The 16,343-nt window shown below is 45.7% G+C and overlaps 1 protein-coding gene across 1 annotated transcript in view; it reads left to right on the forward strand.

The window, feature by feature from the left end:
* Positions 1-16,343, forward strand: part of ADAM12 (ADAM metallopeptidase domain 12) — a gene marked incomplete at both ends in the record, with an annotated part of 311,848 nt that overhangs the window by 250,853 nt on the left and 44,652 nt on the right. The window contains one exon of the mRNA XM_080911836.1: positions 12,168-12,345. Within this exon, the coding sequence (XP_080767962.1) occupies positions 12,168-12,345 (178 nt within the window). The remainder of the gene's footprint in view (positions 1-12,167; positions 12,346-16,343) is intronic.

Consider the following 16,343-nt stretch of genomic DNA (forward strand, 5'->3'; position numbering starts at 1 on the left):
CCAGCGAGCTTTGGGGTCCTCGAGCTCTCAGGCCTTGGGAATCAAAGGGAACGTCTCTCATCATTCCTGTACTCCCTGGTGGGAGCCAAGGCAAGAGATGAGCAGTGGGACCAAGGCAGGGTGTGTGCTGATTTTTGCCGCAGCTGGGTTTTCAGAGTCCTGTTATGGCTGCTTCCCCCAGCAGGTCTGATGAGAAGCAGCCTTCTCCCGAGGAGCGTGGTACGTGTAGGTGTGTGTGCCACGGTAGCAGACAGGGGTCTGTTACATGAGGCGTATGAATCGTCCCTCATTAAGCACAGCACCTGTTCATATCTGTCAGCATGCAGCCCTGGTGAGCCCCACATTCAGAAGCCTTTCCATTTAACCAAACGTTAGGCTGCTCGTCTGACACAGAGCCTCTGCTGAACCAACGGAGAGCAGAGGTCCCTTCTATCTGAACACTGTGTTCCCTGCCACTGGGTCCTCAGCTTTCAGGACTTCAATTCTGGAGGAACCGTCTACCCTGTGTAAAAGTGAGAAACTGACAGTGCCAGTATCCAGAAGCCTCCTGTGTACAAGCAAACTCACCACAGCTCAGTTGGTGTCCCTCTATCCAAATTCCTGGGGAATTAGATCCCCACTTGAATTAGGTTCCAGTGAGGTAAAGCATCGGTCAGAGCTCACATGTTTAGCTCCATGAACAGTAATGTTCAGCAGATGGATTCCTTCTGTGTCACAGGTGCTTTCTATTAAGCACAGCCATGTCCTACATAGGTGAGGACATCCTGGAGCCTTTAGCCCAGGTCACATCTTCCTTAGCCTTCAGTACCCTGTCTGGCAGGCCCAGTGGGTCAGCATCTGTTCTGGGGAAGTCATCGCTGTTCTTGCAAGAATATAAAGATGCCATTCCCATGGTCTTCACTAAGGTCCAGTCTGTCCTCTGAGCTAGTGTTCTTGGTGTGCAGCCCATACACCACTGGGTGACAGAATGGGCTCAGTCCATGTCTCCCCCTGATCTGGAATGATCAGGCTGCTCTGTGGGAAGCTAACTAGAGGCAGAATGGCTCACAGCCTGGTTCTGATGTGTGCACACTCACCCACACTTGAACTCAGGTGTATGACCCTTGTTCTCCATCATACTGAAGACCTTCAGGCAAGTGCTTCAAGGTGCGTTTTGGAATTGGAGAGGACTCACACTTATTTCTCTGGCTCCTAGAAACCTCAAGGCACTCAGGTGACTGCCACTTTCTACAAATTGTACTTGCATGTCCCCAGTCCCACCCAGCCCCTTGTGCCAGGTCCTGTCTGAGGTGCCTCATGGCTTGTGCCTGGGGTTAGAGGAAGAAGCTCTTGACATTCCTCCCAGGCCTAGAGAATGAAGAAGGAAGGCTTCTGTTCAAAAGTCCTGCATCAAGTCCCAGCTTTGTATCCCTTCGGTCCCAATAAGGCAGAATTCTCACTGCTCTGAACTCCAGTTTCCTTAACTGAAAAGCCTGAGTGATCATTTGACTCATGGGATATCAGGGGTAGAAGATTTATTAAGCAAATAATGGATACCGTCAGCAGTTCAAAGCCCCTAAAGTGTGAGGAGGCAGGAAGTCAGAGGCCCTGAACCATGGAAGCCCCCATAAGTTGCTTGGTGATCCTATCAGACTGCTTAATGAAGGCAAGGCCAGTCACCCAGATGTGCCAACATCTCCAGCCAACCCAACTCAAGGGCCCACTTGGTTACCTGGAGAGAAAAAGGTTTTATGCAAAGGTGCAGTTGCGAAAGACCCCAAAGGCTTTTCTAACAACGGCCCTGGAATCTGGGGTTTAAAAGCTGACTGAGATAAACCCATTCCAGCTGTGAATTTCTGTGCTTCCTCACTATGGGAGACCCTAACCTTGACCTGGGAAGAGAAGTCGAAGTGAATGCAAAGCTGGTTCTTCTATGGGGACAGCATAGTACAGGTCCACATTTCAAATGACAGGGCTATTTCTTAAAAGTCTATCTTTGCAGGTTATGTGAATGTGGGCCACAGTGAGCATGCCTGGAAAAAGATGGGAAGAGTTGAGGATCTTGCTCCTGGAAGATGAGCTTTAGGGGAAGTGTGGAGAAAGCTGTAGGGAATTGAAAACAAGGGGAAGCTAATAGCTGCCCTAAACAATATGTTCTTATGCCTGGTCTGCGGCTGGCTGGCTGGCTGGCTGGATGGATGGATGGCTGGATGGATGGATGGATGGATGGATGGATGGATGGATGGATGGATGGATGGATGGGTGGGTGGGTGGGTGGGTGGGTGGGTGGATGGATGGGTGGATGGGTGGGTGGGTGGGTGGGTGGGTGGATGGATGGATGGATGGATGGGTGGATTCGTGGATGGGTGGATGGGTGGGTGGGTGGGTGGATGGATGGATGGATGGATGGATGGATGGATGGATGGATGGATGGTTGGTTGGTTATGCTTCTGAGTCCTGTTTCTGTTTTCCCTTTTAAACCCATAAGTCTTTATGTTACCCAGTATGGAATAAGTTGAGAGATAGTGAGTGTATAACTCTTCCTCATTTGACTTTGCAATTTTATAAGGTTGTTGTATTCTGGCCACAGTTATGACAGGTTACTGTATTCTGGCTACAGTTATGGTGGCTTTTGTATCATCTCTGAATGTTTCTCAGCCCAAGAATGAGCAAGGCAGTAAGAGATAGCTTTCCCTATGATGCCTTAGGGAAGATACTAAGTTCTGTTGTCTTCATCCTTAGAGTGGGAGGTGATGAGGCTCAAGGTAGCACTGACAGACAAGTACCCAGACATCCTCACCCTGGTTTGCTTCCTCTCCACCTGCTCCATGCCACACCTCCCAGAGGAAGAATGTGCCAGATGCTGCTAGGCTGCGGCTTTCATCTCAATCTACAAATAAGTCAGTGGGAAGCTCCCAGTATCCTGTTTTCCAGGAGCTGTTGAGTAGCCCTTTAAGGTGATGTCATTTCTCCTTGGTGGACATGTGAGTTTGAAGTTTGGTTGTAGTTGTTGGGTTTTCTGGTCTGGGGTTTTGTGTTGGATTTGTAAAGTCTTACCTGGAAAAGACAATTTTTCCCAAGTTCACCATCCCTTAGTTGCCCATAGTTCTTTGTCTAGAGGTGAATCCCCTTAAGATTTCCCCCCTTTTATGTTCATATGTTGACTGTTATCAACCTTGTTCAGGTTTAAGTTAGGCATCCACATTATTGAGGTATCATGGATGTAGTCCTGTCATTTCTAAAAGACACAATCTCACAGATGATTTTCTGATTCTCTGACTCTTCCAATCTCTCTGCCCCCTCTTCTGAAATGTCCCCTGACCCTGGGGTGCAGGAGCTTCATTGGGTCTGGGGGTTCTATGCTCACTTGTACTCTGCTTTTCGATCAGTCATGGCTTCTGTAATGGCCCCCATCTGTTTTAAAGAGCAATGTCTCTGATGAAAGAAGAGAGCAACACTTACCTGTGGGTTTAAGGGCAAGTATTTCTAATGCAGTCAGGAATTATACACTGGTTTAATAGAGTGGCAGTTGTGCATTCCCGTTCAAGGCCCATGACCTCACTAGCCCGCAAGATAGTTACCTAGGTTTCCAGTACCAATACCGCCCTTGCTGAACAGGACTTAAAGTCCAATTAGAGAGCTGTTACCCCCAAGATGTGAGCACCATCACTGCAGCCATGGGGTTCTCCTGCTGGTCATCATTGTTTACAGACATCATGCTGAGTAGACCATTGGTTGCCTCCTTTGCAAGGTGTACAGCACCTTCTACTACTACTCCCTAGACTTTAGGGAGGAGGCTTTCGAGTCAGATCCAGTTTGGGCACTGTGAGTCTTGTGTCAAAAGTAGGATTGAAGGTCTGAAGTGCATGGTGCCTTCAACAATAGGAACTTGCCTTCAACCTCTGGGAGGCAATTAGGGGCAACAGAAGAAGCCCCTAATTGTTTGGGGAATCTTGGACTACCTTGACCAACAACTTGAAAAGAAAGTATTGGGGATTTTGTTAGTGTATGGATATTGGGGGGAATTTAGTCAGTTCAAATAGGATAACTTCATTTAAACTATATGTACACATGTGTACACATAGGTTTCCATGAATGGGACGTTAGGTAACTAATAACATCATGAGTCTATTATGGAGTTTTCAGTAATCTTGGTGTTAGTTTACCTCCTCCTATCTCCTTTTGTACTGACATCCTTCGTCTCTCGAGCTAAAGTACCCCTATTTTACCATTTCCTTTTTCAAATCTCTTGTTAACCTGCCATTCCCCTCTCTACTACTTACACACACACACACACACACACACACACACACACACACACACACACATACACACACAGAGAGAGAGAGAGAGAAGAGAAGAGAGGGACAGAGGGACAGAGAGACAGAGACAGAGAGATGGAGAGACAAAGACACTCCTCTTACTTGCCTGGTTTCTTCAGTCACTCCATGTTGTATACTTCCATCTGAAGTCCTATAGCTAGGAATGACAGATAAGGGGAAACATGTGATATTTGTCTTTCTGGGCCTGGATTACGTCATCCAATATGGTCTTCTGTAATTCCATCTATTCGCCTACACCGTTCATGTTTTAATTCCTTTTCTCATACCTGAGCAGTGTCCCATAGTGTCTGTGTGCCACATTCTCATTATCCAGTTGTCAACTGGAGGACATTTTGTTTGTTTCCATGCCCCAGCTCTTGTGAGTAGAGCATCAGTGAACATGGCAGAGCAATTGTCTGTGAGGTAAGAAGTCTAGTCCTTTGGACATATGACAAGGAGTGGTAAATCTGGCTCATAAGGCAGATTCATATTTTAGCTTGTTTGAGAGTTCTCCACAGAGATTTCCAGAGTGGCAGTCCAACCAACAGCAAATGAGAGACCTCCTTTCCCAACACACCCTTAAGCACATACTGTTGCTTTATTAATCTCTACCATTCTGACTAGGGTAAAAAAACAATTATCTAAGTTGTTTTTATTTGTAGTTCCCTAATTAAGGACAATAAACATTCTTTGAGATATTTCTTCCTTCGAGAACTCTTTGTTCGGGTTTGTAGCCCAATTGTTTGAACAGGTTGTGGTTGGGGCAGGGAGATTGAATCTTTGTTTTCTTAGGTCTTTATATATTTTAGATATTAATTTTCTGTCAGAAGTATAGAGAGCAAAGATTCTCTCCAATTCTGTGGGCTTCCTCTTTATGTAATTGTTTCTTTGCTTTTGCAAAAGGTTTTTTAATTTTGGGGTTCTCACTTGCCAATCGTTGGCTTTAATTATTGGGCAAATGGAGTCCTCTATCATATAGGGTACTATGCTTTCTTCTAGTATTTTTTTCAGTCAATTTAAAGAGATAAACATGAATGGCTTCCCACCTCCATTTCCTCAAAGCTAGCTTTCTCCATCACACAATCACATGGTATCTCAGCTCTGCTGGTCAGGTACTGTGAAAGTCCCTTCCTCCTCCTTCATCACTGCTATACCTCTGAGCTGAAGTATTCAACTTGGAAACTGGACCAGGGAAGCAACATAGCCATGGGAAACTGTGAAACCTGCAGCTCCTGTATCCAACCTCTTCCCAGAAGCTCGGCCTGGAGGAGTAGTTGTCTCCTAAGCGTTCCCAGAGAGCTTTCATAAAGTGGATAACTCCAGACTTCTGTCAGGGTTAATAAATTGGCTCAATATGAGTCACCCCAAGTCTACAGCCATGAAATGTACAATGGGCTTGAACATGAGAAGGCCTTTCTGACTACAGGTTTCTCAAAGTAAAAATTGTCCCTCATCATGTTTTACTCAGCAGTTTAAAGACAATTAGACAGCCAGATAGTAAATTGTGACTGCCCATATAATGGGAAGCCCTAAGTGGCTCCCCCACCCTTTTTTTTAAGTAGTAAGGTTTTATTTTCCTACAAATCACCCTTTCCATTTTATTCTCATTTTATGTCTAACCTTGCATTAGAAAGTTTGCCCCTAAATATCCCTGTCAGTTAAATATTAGAGAAAAGGGTGAATGTGTCTAACAAGAGGTCATAATCTGAGCAGAAACCACAGTAGGATAATGATGGCACCTGAGATAAATTCTCTGCACAGAACTGAAAGCAGCTTTCTTTGCTGGGTCTCGGGTGCAATTATTTTAAAGTGTTCTTGTGCCCAAAGACAGGAGCATGGGAAATGTCTTCTTTTCTGAGTAATTCTCCACTTAATATGGCTTTGCCCAAATCTGTCTTTGTTACATATATGTTTGTTCAATTAGCTGTTAATCTGGCATATTGGGGATGGTTTATTAAATGTATTAAATAGTGTGCTGTGATGAGCTTGCCAAGGACTATGGAAGAAACAAACTTGTATTCTTAAATAGGCTAGTGAGTAAGAAAGCAAAAGTACAGTGAGGAGAGGAAGGCAGAATTGGGATGCTGCCCTGTGAAGTGAGTGGAAAGAAGCATCTTCACAACACCTTCTTGCCTAATCGTGTGCAGAGCAAGGACCCATGGATCACTACAGTTCCATTCTGTTTTCCTTTTGAGTCAGGGTCTCTCCATAGAGCCTTGGAGGGCCTGGAACTTGCTACATAGACCAGGCTGGCCTTGAACTCACAGAGATCCACCTGCTTCTGCCTCTCAAAAGTACTTAACCACACTAACGTTACTGAAGTTGTTAGCATTTACAAACACATTTCTGATTTGGGTTTATTTTAAAGAGACAGGCAGAAGTTTAGGGAATTTTGAGTTTATGCCGGGAACCAAGTTAAAGTTTTCCAAATGCTACACAATGCTTCTCAGAAAATGACACCAGAATGGTACCCAAGCAAAGCACATAAAAAGGTGCTCTCTGAGGAGCCTACACAGTGTTTTAGAGATGACACAAGTGGGTGTGGGTTGCTCCATTCATTATCCTTAAGACATAAATATTAGGTAAAGAGTTCTCAAGCTCGAACTGACATCTCTTGACCCATCTAGTGATAACCAAATGTGGTGCCATCTTACCATGGAAAAATCTTTGAGACATATAAAGGGATGTTGGACTGATGCATGCTACAATGTGGATGAATTTTGAAGCACTGTGCTATTGGAAAGAACCAGCCACACAAGAAGACATAGTGTGTGCTTCATCCTTCATGCAGTAAACAGAAGTGACTACTTCATAAGCCTGGGTTTGAGTGGTGGTTGGTGGTTCTCATTTGTTTTTCTGTTGCACTCTTGACCAAAAATAATGGGGAAAAGGAAGTTTGTTTTATTTCATACTTACAGATAATATTCCATCATTTGAGTGAAGTCAAGACAGGAACCACAGAGGAACACTAATTACTGACTCCTGATCTTCTCATAAAGCTCAGGTCCAGCTGCCTAGGGATGGTGCTGCCCACAGTGGGCTGAGACTTCCCACATGAATCATTAATCAAGATAATCTCTCACAGACATGGTCATAGGCCAGTGTAATCTTAAAAGGTGAATTTTATGCCTTGTGCATTTGTACCAAATAAGCTAATCTCTTGAAAACACACAGGTGCTGAGGTCCTTTCTCTGTCTCTCCCACTCTGTGAATCTGTACAGAGCCTTGGAATCTGCACTCCTATTAAGGTATTGACACTTCCACTCCAAACCACACCTTAAGAGCCACTGGCCTAGGCATGTGCTGGAGTGTATGCAGGTTGGTCCCCAGCATCTAAGTTTGGGCATCAAGTGTATGCTGATCACTTGCTACATTTCAGCTGTTCATCACAGGTAATCCAATGATGCCTTAAGTAACAAAGGAAATAGGGTAGTTTTTAATCAATGAGCTTGGACTCAAAAGACTTATTCACACCCAGTGTCTATCAGCCCCAGAGCAGAAACTCATCCCTTTGCAAATGGGAATCATACTCCCCTAGCATTGTTTTGAATGAACAATTAGACCAAAACCTAAGTCAGTGACTAGCCTTAGGAATTTATAGTCTTGTAGTACTAATGCAGTAAGAGAAAAATAGGACTAATTAAACTGTTGTCCCCACATAAGTGGTACAAATAACCATGTATCTGAGGGCCTGACAATTCTAGGACCATTTCCTGGGAATCCTAAGGGATTTAGAGAAATGATTTGAAAGACACATGAGGTGGCATTGGGCAGTCGGATGGAAAAGGAGCTGGCATGGACTAATCCTGGGGACAGTGGGTGGTACTCAGGCCATATCTGAATCCTCTTGGGACCCTCTGTAGCTTAGTGTATAATGGACTCTTAAGAACTACTTCTCAAATGGGTGAACAAGTAACAGGGAGTTTTGATGACAATATCCATAGCCACTGAGCTCTGTCATTATAGAAACTCCAGGGCAGTGGTCCGGGAGATAGAGTGATGTACTTTGTCTTGCTGAGTGTTCTCAGTGTCGCCTCCCTGGTGTAGCTGGACTGGAATGACAGCATCCATCAGTGGCCACACTGCAGGCCCTGCAGTGGATACCTAAGGCCACAGAAGCAAACTATAAGCCTGGCTCAGAGTTCCTTGGCATACTGTTCATGCTAATGAAGGAACTCATGACTCCATGAACCAGCAGTCCTTGGCTATATGCTTTTTGGCCTCTAAGCACCCAGTGGCCTTTTGCGGTATAAAACATATTCTGATATGTATAGATCAAAATAGTATTGTAATGAAAACAATCTGATATTTGGGTTCTGTTAATTTCCCCTTCTCTTTTGAGATGTGAAATAACTTCAGATTACTGAACTTTGTGCAGGAAGTAGAGATCGGGGTACATTAGTTTTAAATTTTGATGCTTTCTTAACACTGAACATTATTCCACTGGGCATCTTGGTAGCTTGGGGCTAAGGAATTCACTAAAAATTGGGAAATCAGAGTTAGAGTTTCTTAGGAAAGTGCCATCAAGACTCTGCCAATGTCAATATGATTTTATATTTTAATAATATAATTTTAATAACCCTAGTTACCACCCCAGTACCAAAGAAAAGGAAAAATTATCTAAGGAAAGAGCTATGAGTACTAGAAAAGACCAAAAGTACCCCAGGTTAGAGGAGGAAAAGCTAAGGACCACAGCCAGTATAGTCTCTGGGAGTGTTATCAAGTAAGACTATAAAAGCCAGCATGTGTAGACTTTGGGGTAAGGGACAGCCCTGTGATGTGTGTAGCCACCCTCAGGGTCAGCACCTTCAACAGAACCTTACCTGGTATCTCAGTGCTGTTTTGCAGTTCCAACAGAGGCGCCCTAAGGCATCGATGCAGGCAAGTCAGAGGATGACCTTGAGAACTGATCCTCACCTGCCCTTTTGTTTGAAACAGACCGCTTGCTTTTTATTTAGTACTTCAGGCTCCCTGATCCATGGGCTCCCGTGGCTTCTCTCGTGTCTCTGCCTCCCTTCTTATCATGGGAGTGCTAGGATTATAGACACACACTACTGCTGAATGTGGGTTCTGGAGGTCTGACCTGAGGTCCTCACATTTGCATTATGAGCACTTTACTGAGCCATCTCCCCAATGCCAAACCTTCCCATCAGCTTATCCTGGAGTCTTTCTAATTAACCTGGGCACTCTCAAGAGACTGGCCTCTTCCGAAGAAAGCCGGACACAGCCTGTCATCCCAGCACCTAGCTGTGTATGTCTAAGAATGAACTTCAGGCCCCAGGGTCCTCATGGAGGGGTGCCTTCAAACAAAAGAGAAGGCCAGCCCTAGTCCTTGGCCAAGCTGCCTCCTTTGCAGAGGACCACCTTCAAAACCTTGAGTAATGTAGTGGTCTCTTCCACGCTGTGCCTTTCTAAACTGAAAACATTACACTCTGTTGTCCATAGGAGCTTTTCTGCATTCTTTTGATTCCAGCAATAATCTATCTGCCAAGGAAATGTACAAAGATTCCAAAGGGAACTTTGTTATAACTTAGTTCAACAGTATCAACTTATCATCTTCCTGTCAGGGAGAGCAGAGCTCACTTTCATTTGTGTGTGTGTGTGTGTGTGTGTGTGTGTGTGTGTGTGGTTTGAATTATACTCCAGTTAACCTGAAAGTGAAAGAAGGCAAGAGGGAGGGGAGATACAGAGGAATGAATGATGTCATCAGCTTGGTCGCATGAGCCCTCAGGACCCAAAACCATTGCCAAACTCAGTTATGATGTGGCAGTTTCTCTGCCATATTTAGGAAGCTGTAGCTGCTTGTGTTGACCTGGCCAATTGATTGAAATCCAATTATAATGTCATCCTGTAAATGTCTCCATGGGGAGGTATGCCTGGGTGTGCTGGACAGTAGATTTGCTTTCTCACTAAGTCATAAATCCTGGCTTTCTAGCAGGCCAGTCCTCATCCTCTTGAATGCCTCAAGAGATCAGGAAATGCATTTTAAGAGAGAATGGTATAATTTGTGTTGGGATAACTATATTAATCCGTTTTCTGTTGCTGGTGCATAGTAGATAAAGAAAAGAGGTTTATTCAACCTAGAGTTTAGAGTTTGTTCAAAGGCATGGTGCTGATATCTATGACCCTAGTAGGGTCCTCATGGCAAGAGGCATCACAGTGGCAAAAGGCTTGCAAAAGGAAGCAGTCACGTGGCAAGATGTGAAAGCAAGAACGATTCCGAGGCCAAGCTTGTTCTTCTAATGTCTCATTCTAGTGGAAACTAGTCAGGGTTCTCAAGAGTTACAACCCTCTGGTGGTGGTTCCCCATGTTATTGGAGGCACCACATGTGAAAGGCCCTGGTCTCTCAGCAACAGATCATTGGAAATACTCTTCTAGTATATGTCTGACCCTTAGGGGCACATACTAAAACATACCCATAACACTGGCTGCTCTAGGAAAATGTCCCCAGTTCTCCGTGGCTCTCAAAAATATGTGCTTCCATCTCAGAGATCACTTAGGGGCTCTAGGTTTTCCTCTTTCTGGGCATCAGGACCAGATACCACATCAGGCTCCCCCAGCTCCTGGTCATTTGAAAAAGAGGGAAAGAAAGCCTTGGGTGAGGAATAGTCAATTCAGCACCACAGACCCAACATCACTCCTGTTCACAGTGGAATTAGTCACAAAGTCCACTCAGGTGCCAAGGGCCTGAGCCGCTCTTCTAGACCCCAGAAAGGGACCAGTGCTCTGTAGCTGACATCACCACACCCATTATAGTTTCTGGACTACCTCCATCTGCTTAGAGCTGTGCCAGAGAAAGACCATGGCTTGCATGTCAGTATCAACCTGATCTATAGTGGGACAGACCATATGTACCCTGGATACACAGAGCTAGTATGTACCATCATGCATACCATTTTCCTTTGCGTATGTACCAATAAAGGCATGACTATGTGTCTGTGTACCTGACTATGTTCAAAGACCTTGGGCCTATCCCGGCAGGAGGGTTCAAATGAACGGAAAAGGGCACAAACAGGGAGGGGACGTGCCTCTGCTGCTGCTGCTGCTACTGCCATGACTTCTGGTGGTGCTCCCACTGCAACTGCCACTGCCACTGCCACTGCCACTGCCACTGCTGCTGCTGCTGCAGCTGCACTGAGCAGAGCTTGAGAGCGGAGCAGAGCTGGCTGCCTAGCGAAGTGCTGGACAGCTTCTGGTGGCAAAAGCTTCAGGAGAGTGTTCTTTTTCCAGGCAGTGTTATAGTTCTTGTGATAGATGCTCTCAGAGGATAGAGTAATTCTCACACACCTTTATTCTTTCTGGATAGGAGCTTATATGCAGTTTGGGGGTGGGGTGAGTCTGGCAGCAGGTGCTTCCTATTGGCTTGGCCTGAGATGCCTCATCTACATAAGGAGGGACTGAAGGTACCAGTGTGCCTTCAGGTGCTATGACCTAGGACACCTGTGTAGTAATATACACCTGCTCACAGCTATTTCAGTGAATAGGATTTGCTTAGCCATGGTCAAGTGAAGCACTGTCAGATAGTCCATTCCCATAGGGTGAGGAAGAAGGGCTTTGTCAAAAACAAAGTGTTTAGTTTTTGTTTTTGTTTGTTTGTTTTTGACAGTTTCACATCAGTAGCTTTAGACAGTGCTATTAACAGTTCTGCAGGGAAGTTGTATTAATTACATTTTTAACAGTTGTGATAAAACACCATGACCCCTTGGCAACCTATAAAGAAAATTGTTTAATTGGGCTATAGTTTCAGAAGGTCACTGCCAGACCCACCCCACCCCAACTGCATATAAGATCCTACCCAGAAGGAATGGAGGTGTGTGACCCCCCCCCCCCCATGCCTGTGACTCACTGGAGCCTTTCCTTCTCAGGTTCCCATTCCCCATGGTGTTCAGCAGCTGTAGCAGGAAGGACCTGGAGGCGAGCCTGGAGAAGGGAATGGGGATGTGCCTCTTTAACCTACCAGAAGTCAAGCAGGCCTTTGGGGGCCGCAAGTGTGGAAATGGCTTTGTGGAAGAGGGAGAAGAGTGTGACTGCGGGGAGCCAGAGGTAAGAGGACTCTACGGTGCCTGCTATTGCCTCTGACCAGGAGGATGGAGGAGCTTGGGCAAGCTCAGGCAGCAAAATGAACATGCTAAAACTGGTGATGGGAAGCAGGAGAGAGGGTTCACTTGTTAAAGGGCTTGCCATGCAACTAGGAGAGCCTGAGTTCCTAAAAACCTCCATGGAAAGCGGGTGTGATGGTATGTATCTTCAGCCCAGCACTGGAGATCAGCAGAGATGGGCAGATCTCTAAAACACACTAGCCTTTCAGCCTCATCTAATCGGTGAGCCCTAGAGGTCCCAGTGAAAGACCTCATTCCAAAACAACAAAGAGAAACCTGAGGAATAACAGTTGAAGTTGACCTCTGGCCTACACACAAATCACACATACACACATACCACACACACACATACCATACACACACACATACTACACACACACACACACACACACCACACACACCACACACACACACACAAACCACACACACCACACACACACACACACACACACATAACATACACACACACACACACACACACACACACACACATCGAACTAAAAGGGGAGAAAGGAGGGAGGAAATGTGCTAGTAGAGAGGACATTGGTACAATAGAGATTCTCTAGAAAAGTCCCATATGGCCTCCTTGAAAAAGTGCCCCATAGTTGGTGGCTTTTTGTAATGTTAGCCAGTACAGAGTTGGCTAATCACTAAGTTTTCATAGGTGAGTACTTTCTCTATTGAAGGTTGCCCCTTTCTGAGTGGGGTGAGGGGGAGAACAATAAAAAGTATTTATCTCAGAGTCTCTTGAAAAGCAAAGCCCTGGGAGCCTAGCTTCTAAGAGCCCATAAGTACCATACTTTTCTCTTTGTAAAACCTGCTGTGAGAGGGGAGTGTAGATAAGCAGTGCTGAGCTTTCTGTCTAGCTGAGATGGTTCTGAAGTCTCTGCATGCACAGCTGAGGCTGCAGAGGCTCTGGCCATTCAGCTTGTCAGTTCTCAGAAGCATCAAGAAAAAGCAGCTAGAGTTTGCACCCTGCCCCAGGCTTATTGAACCCTGCTCCCCAGCCACTCTCTGGGAAGTTCCTTAATTGTATAGACCCATGATAAAGCTGGTCAACATGAGACGCATAAGTCACTTTCACTCTCTAAAGAGTCTTGAGAAGGGACAACAAAGAGAACACTGCTGCCTTCCAGCATAACATGTGCCCCACACAGCTTGAAGGAGATTGTATTCAGAGTAAACCAAAGACAAGGGTTTGTAGAGTAGGTAGGCTGGTGCGTAGAACCTTCGAAAGCCAGCGTGGGAGACAGCTCGGATGTAGCCTTAGCCAGGTCCACATGTGGGTTTAACAAGTGCTCGGGAAGCCAGCTTCTCAGGGGGCCCCTTTGGAAGGAGAGCCTCGGGAAACAAAGCTGGGACATGAAGCCAGAGCACCTTAGATATCCCGTGCCCATCCCAGAAATAATAGAATCTGCATGTTAGCCTGTTTCCAGGTCCCCAAGAAGGCTCCACACCAGCAGGAATGTTCTTATTCTCACAAGAACTGGGAGAAAATATGCAGCAGTGCATGGGGCTGGTGGGTAATCAGATGGCATGAGGTGAGCTAGAGGTAGTTTTGTATCCTTGACAAACTCAGGGCTTACCCGTAATAATGACCTTGTCCACAGCATCCGCAGCAGTGGTTAATTTTGCTCATAGTGAGCAGGGAGCTGTTGCTGGCTAGAAGCAAGTCCTAATTACAGAACATTACAGAATGGCTTCAGGATTAGCAGAGGGAAAAGCGAAGCCATCATGGGAGATCGTGTGCAAAGGAGAAAAGTCCCTTGGAGGCCTTGTTAATTGCTTAAAGAAACAACCCAATTAGTTTAAATTACCCACATTTCTCAGGAGAGGCCATGTTGACTTAAGACAGTTTGTCTTTGATCTGAGTGCCTTATAATTATTTATTAATGTGGATAAATCTGATGGTTCTTCGTGGAAACATGAATGCTGAGATTTGGAATGACTCCATTGGCAGCCATTCACCCCATCTGCTTCCAATACCACATGCCACTGTTACTGTGTCCACTGCCCCCTACATCATTATCATCATCATCCTCTCACTACTGTCCCCACCATCACCTGCCATCTCCACAGCATCCATCACCATTGTTATCGCTACATCCTGCCCATCATCACCAACATCCTCAGCATCATCACCACCATCACTTGTACTCCCATCACCAGCAGCATCAGCAGATCCCCGAGTTCCTATTTTAGCTACTCATGTTCTGCTACTCCTCCATCATCCCCATAAAGGAATCCGCCAGCCATGGCTGAGTGTTTGCTCTCTCTTCCGGGACCTCTCTACACTGTGTTGATTGTGTCAAACTTCTTGTTAAAGGCTTGCATGTAGTTCCCGACTGGGTATTTCTGTGGTTAGGGTCCTCATTTTCCATTAAGAGGTTTCTTGATATTTTAAGAAAGCCCCCTTTCCCTCATCTAAAGCTCTTCCTCCCAAGAAACCTGTTAGCATCACAGTGAACCCTCTGCCTCGAGTGGGAGTGTCATTTTGGTGGACTCTTTATGCTTCCTGTCTGGGTTCAGATGTCACCTGTGCTTAGCCATGGGTCCTACTTTTGTTCAGTTGCTATTAGAAAGCACTCTGACCAAAGGGACCCAGGGGAGGAAGCATTTCCTCTGCTTACATTTTTAAGTCGCTGTCCATTACTGAGGAAAGTCAGGCAAGAACTTGAAGTGAAAGCCATGAAGGAGGGCTCATGCTCAGACAACTTTCTGTCTCAGCCCAGCACCCACCTGCTCATGGATTGGGACTGTCCACAGTGAGCCAGGCCAGCTTAAGTCAATTAACAGTCAAGACTGTCCCCCACGAACATGCCCACAAGTCCCTTGATGGAGACTCCGTTCTCAGCTGACTCTAAGCTGTGTTAAGTTGCCAGTTCAAGCTTATAAGGACACCCAACTTCTTTGCCCAAGACTTTTGGGCAAACCTATTACCTCGGTTCTTTCTTCTGGTCCCCTGTGCTCAGGCCCTGGAGACATTCCTTCTGCTGTTAACTACACCAAGCCATGTACCCCCTGGTCCAGGGAGAGACTTGGTACATCACACCAGGGAAGCGAGAGTATGGCAGGTCCGAGCAGTGCACAGCAGCACACAGCTGGAACAAGTCTGTGCTCCCTCACTCCCCGAAGTAAGGCCCATTGGAAAATGCACTGTTGCCTTGCCCCAGCTCATGATGACTAAGATTCCCCATCTGCTCCCCACAGCTCAGGAATAAGTGTTTGGTCCTTGCATGGGATTCAAGAATGGCTTCATCATTTTTTTTTTCTGATTCAGAGACCTGGCATTCCCTGGCTCTGCTGCTCCTCTGCTGACTATTAAAATAGCAAACATTAATAGAAAAGGAATCTGTCTCTTTCAGAGAAATGTAGCAATACAGAAGAAGTAGATTAGGGGTAGTTAAAAACTCTTGCTACCTTCTGGTAGAAGGCATGGAGGATGTCCCAACAACTCACCCATCCAACCAACAAGGCTAGGAACATGCACTGTCCCGTCCAGGATGCCAGTCCCTCACACATTGTTTAAACTTCATTGGTTCTTTTATGCGATTGATCCCCTTTGAAGTCTTTCCACTTGGATACATTTCCTTGGATCTGCGGCTTATATTTCTAGTGATTTGAGGGCAGACAGGAGGAGGCCTTACAAGTATTTCAGCCTCAGATATCAGATGGCTGTTTTAACTCAGTATTGCAAGGAAATCTCTGACTCAGCTAATGCAACATTAGGGAAGTCACTGAGACCATAGTGTGCCGAACAGTGCTCCTGCGCATTCCGTGGTACTGTTCCAGGTTGCAATTAATGGGATCCTTAAGGGGAAAAAAGTTTCTAAACTTGTATAGAATTGTAACCCCATACGCTAAAGCCCCTCGCTGTCATGAAAGCTGCCGCAGTGACCTCTGGTTGGCAGTTTTATCTTATTGTATACATTACATGTCCCG

This window comes from Micromys minutus, assembly GCF_963924665.1.
Source record: "Micromys minutus genome assembly, chromosome: 2".
NCBI lineage: Eukaryota > Metazoa > Chordata > Mammalia > Rodentia > Muridae > Micromys > Micromys minutus.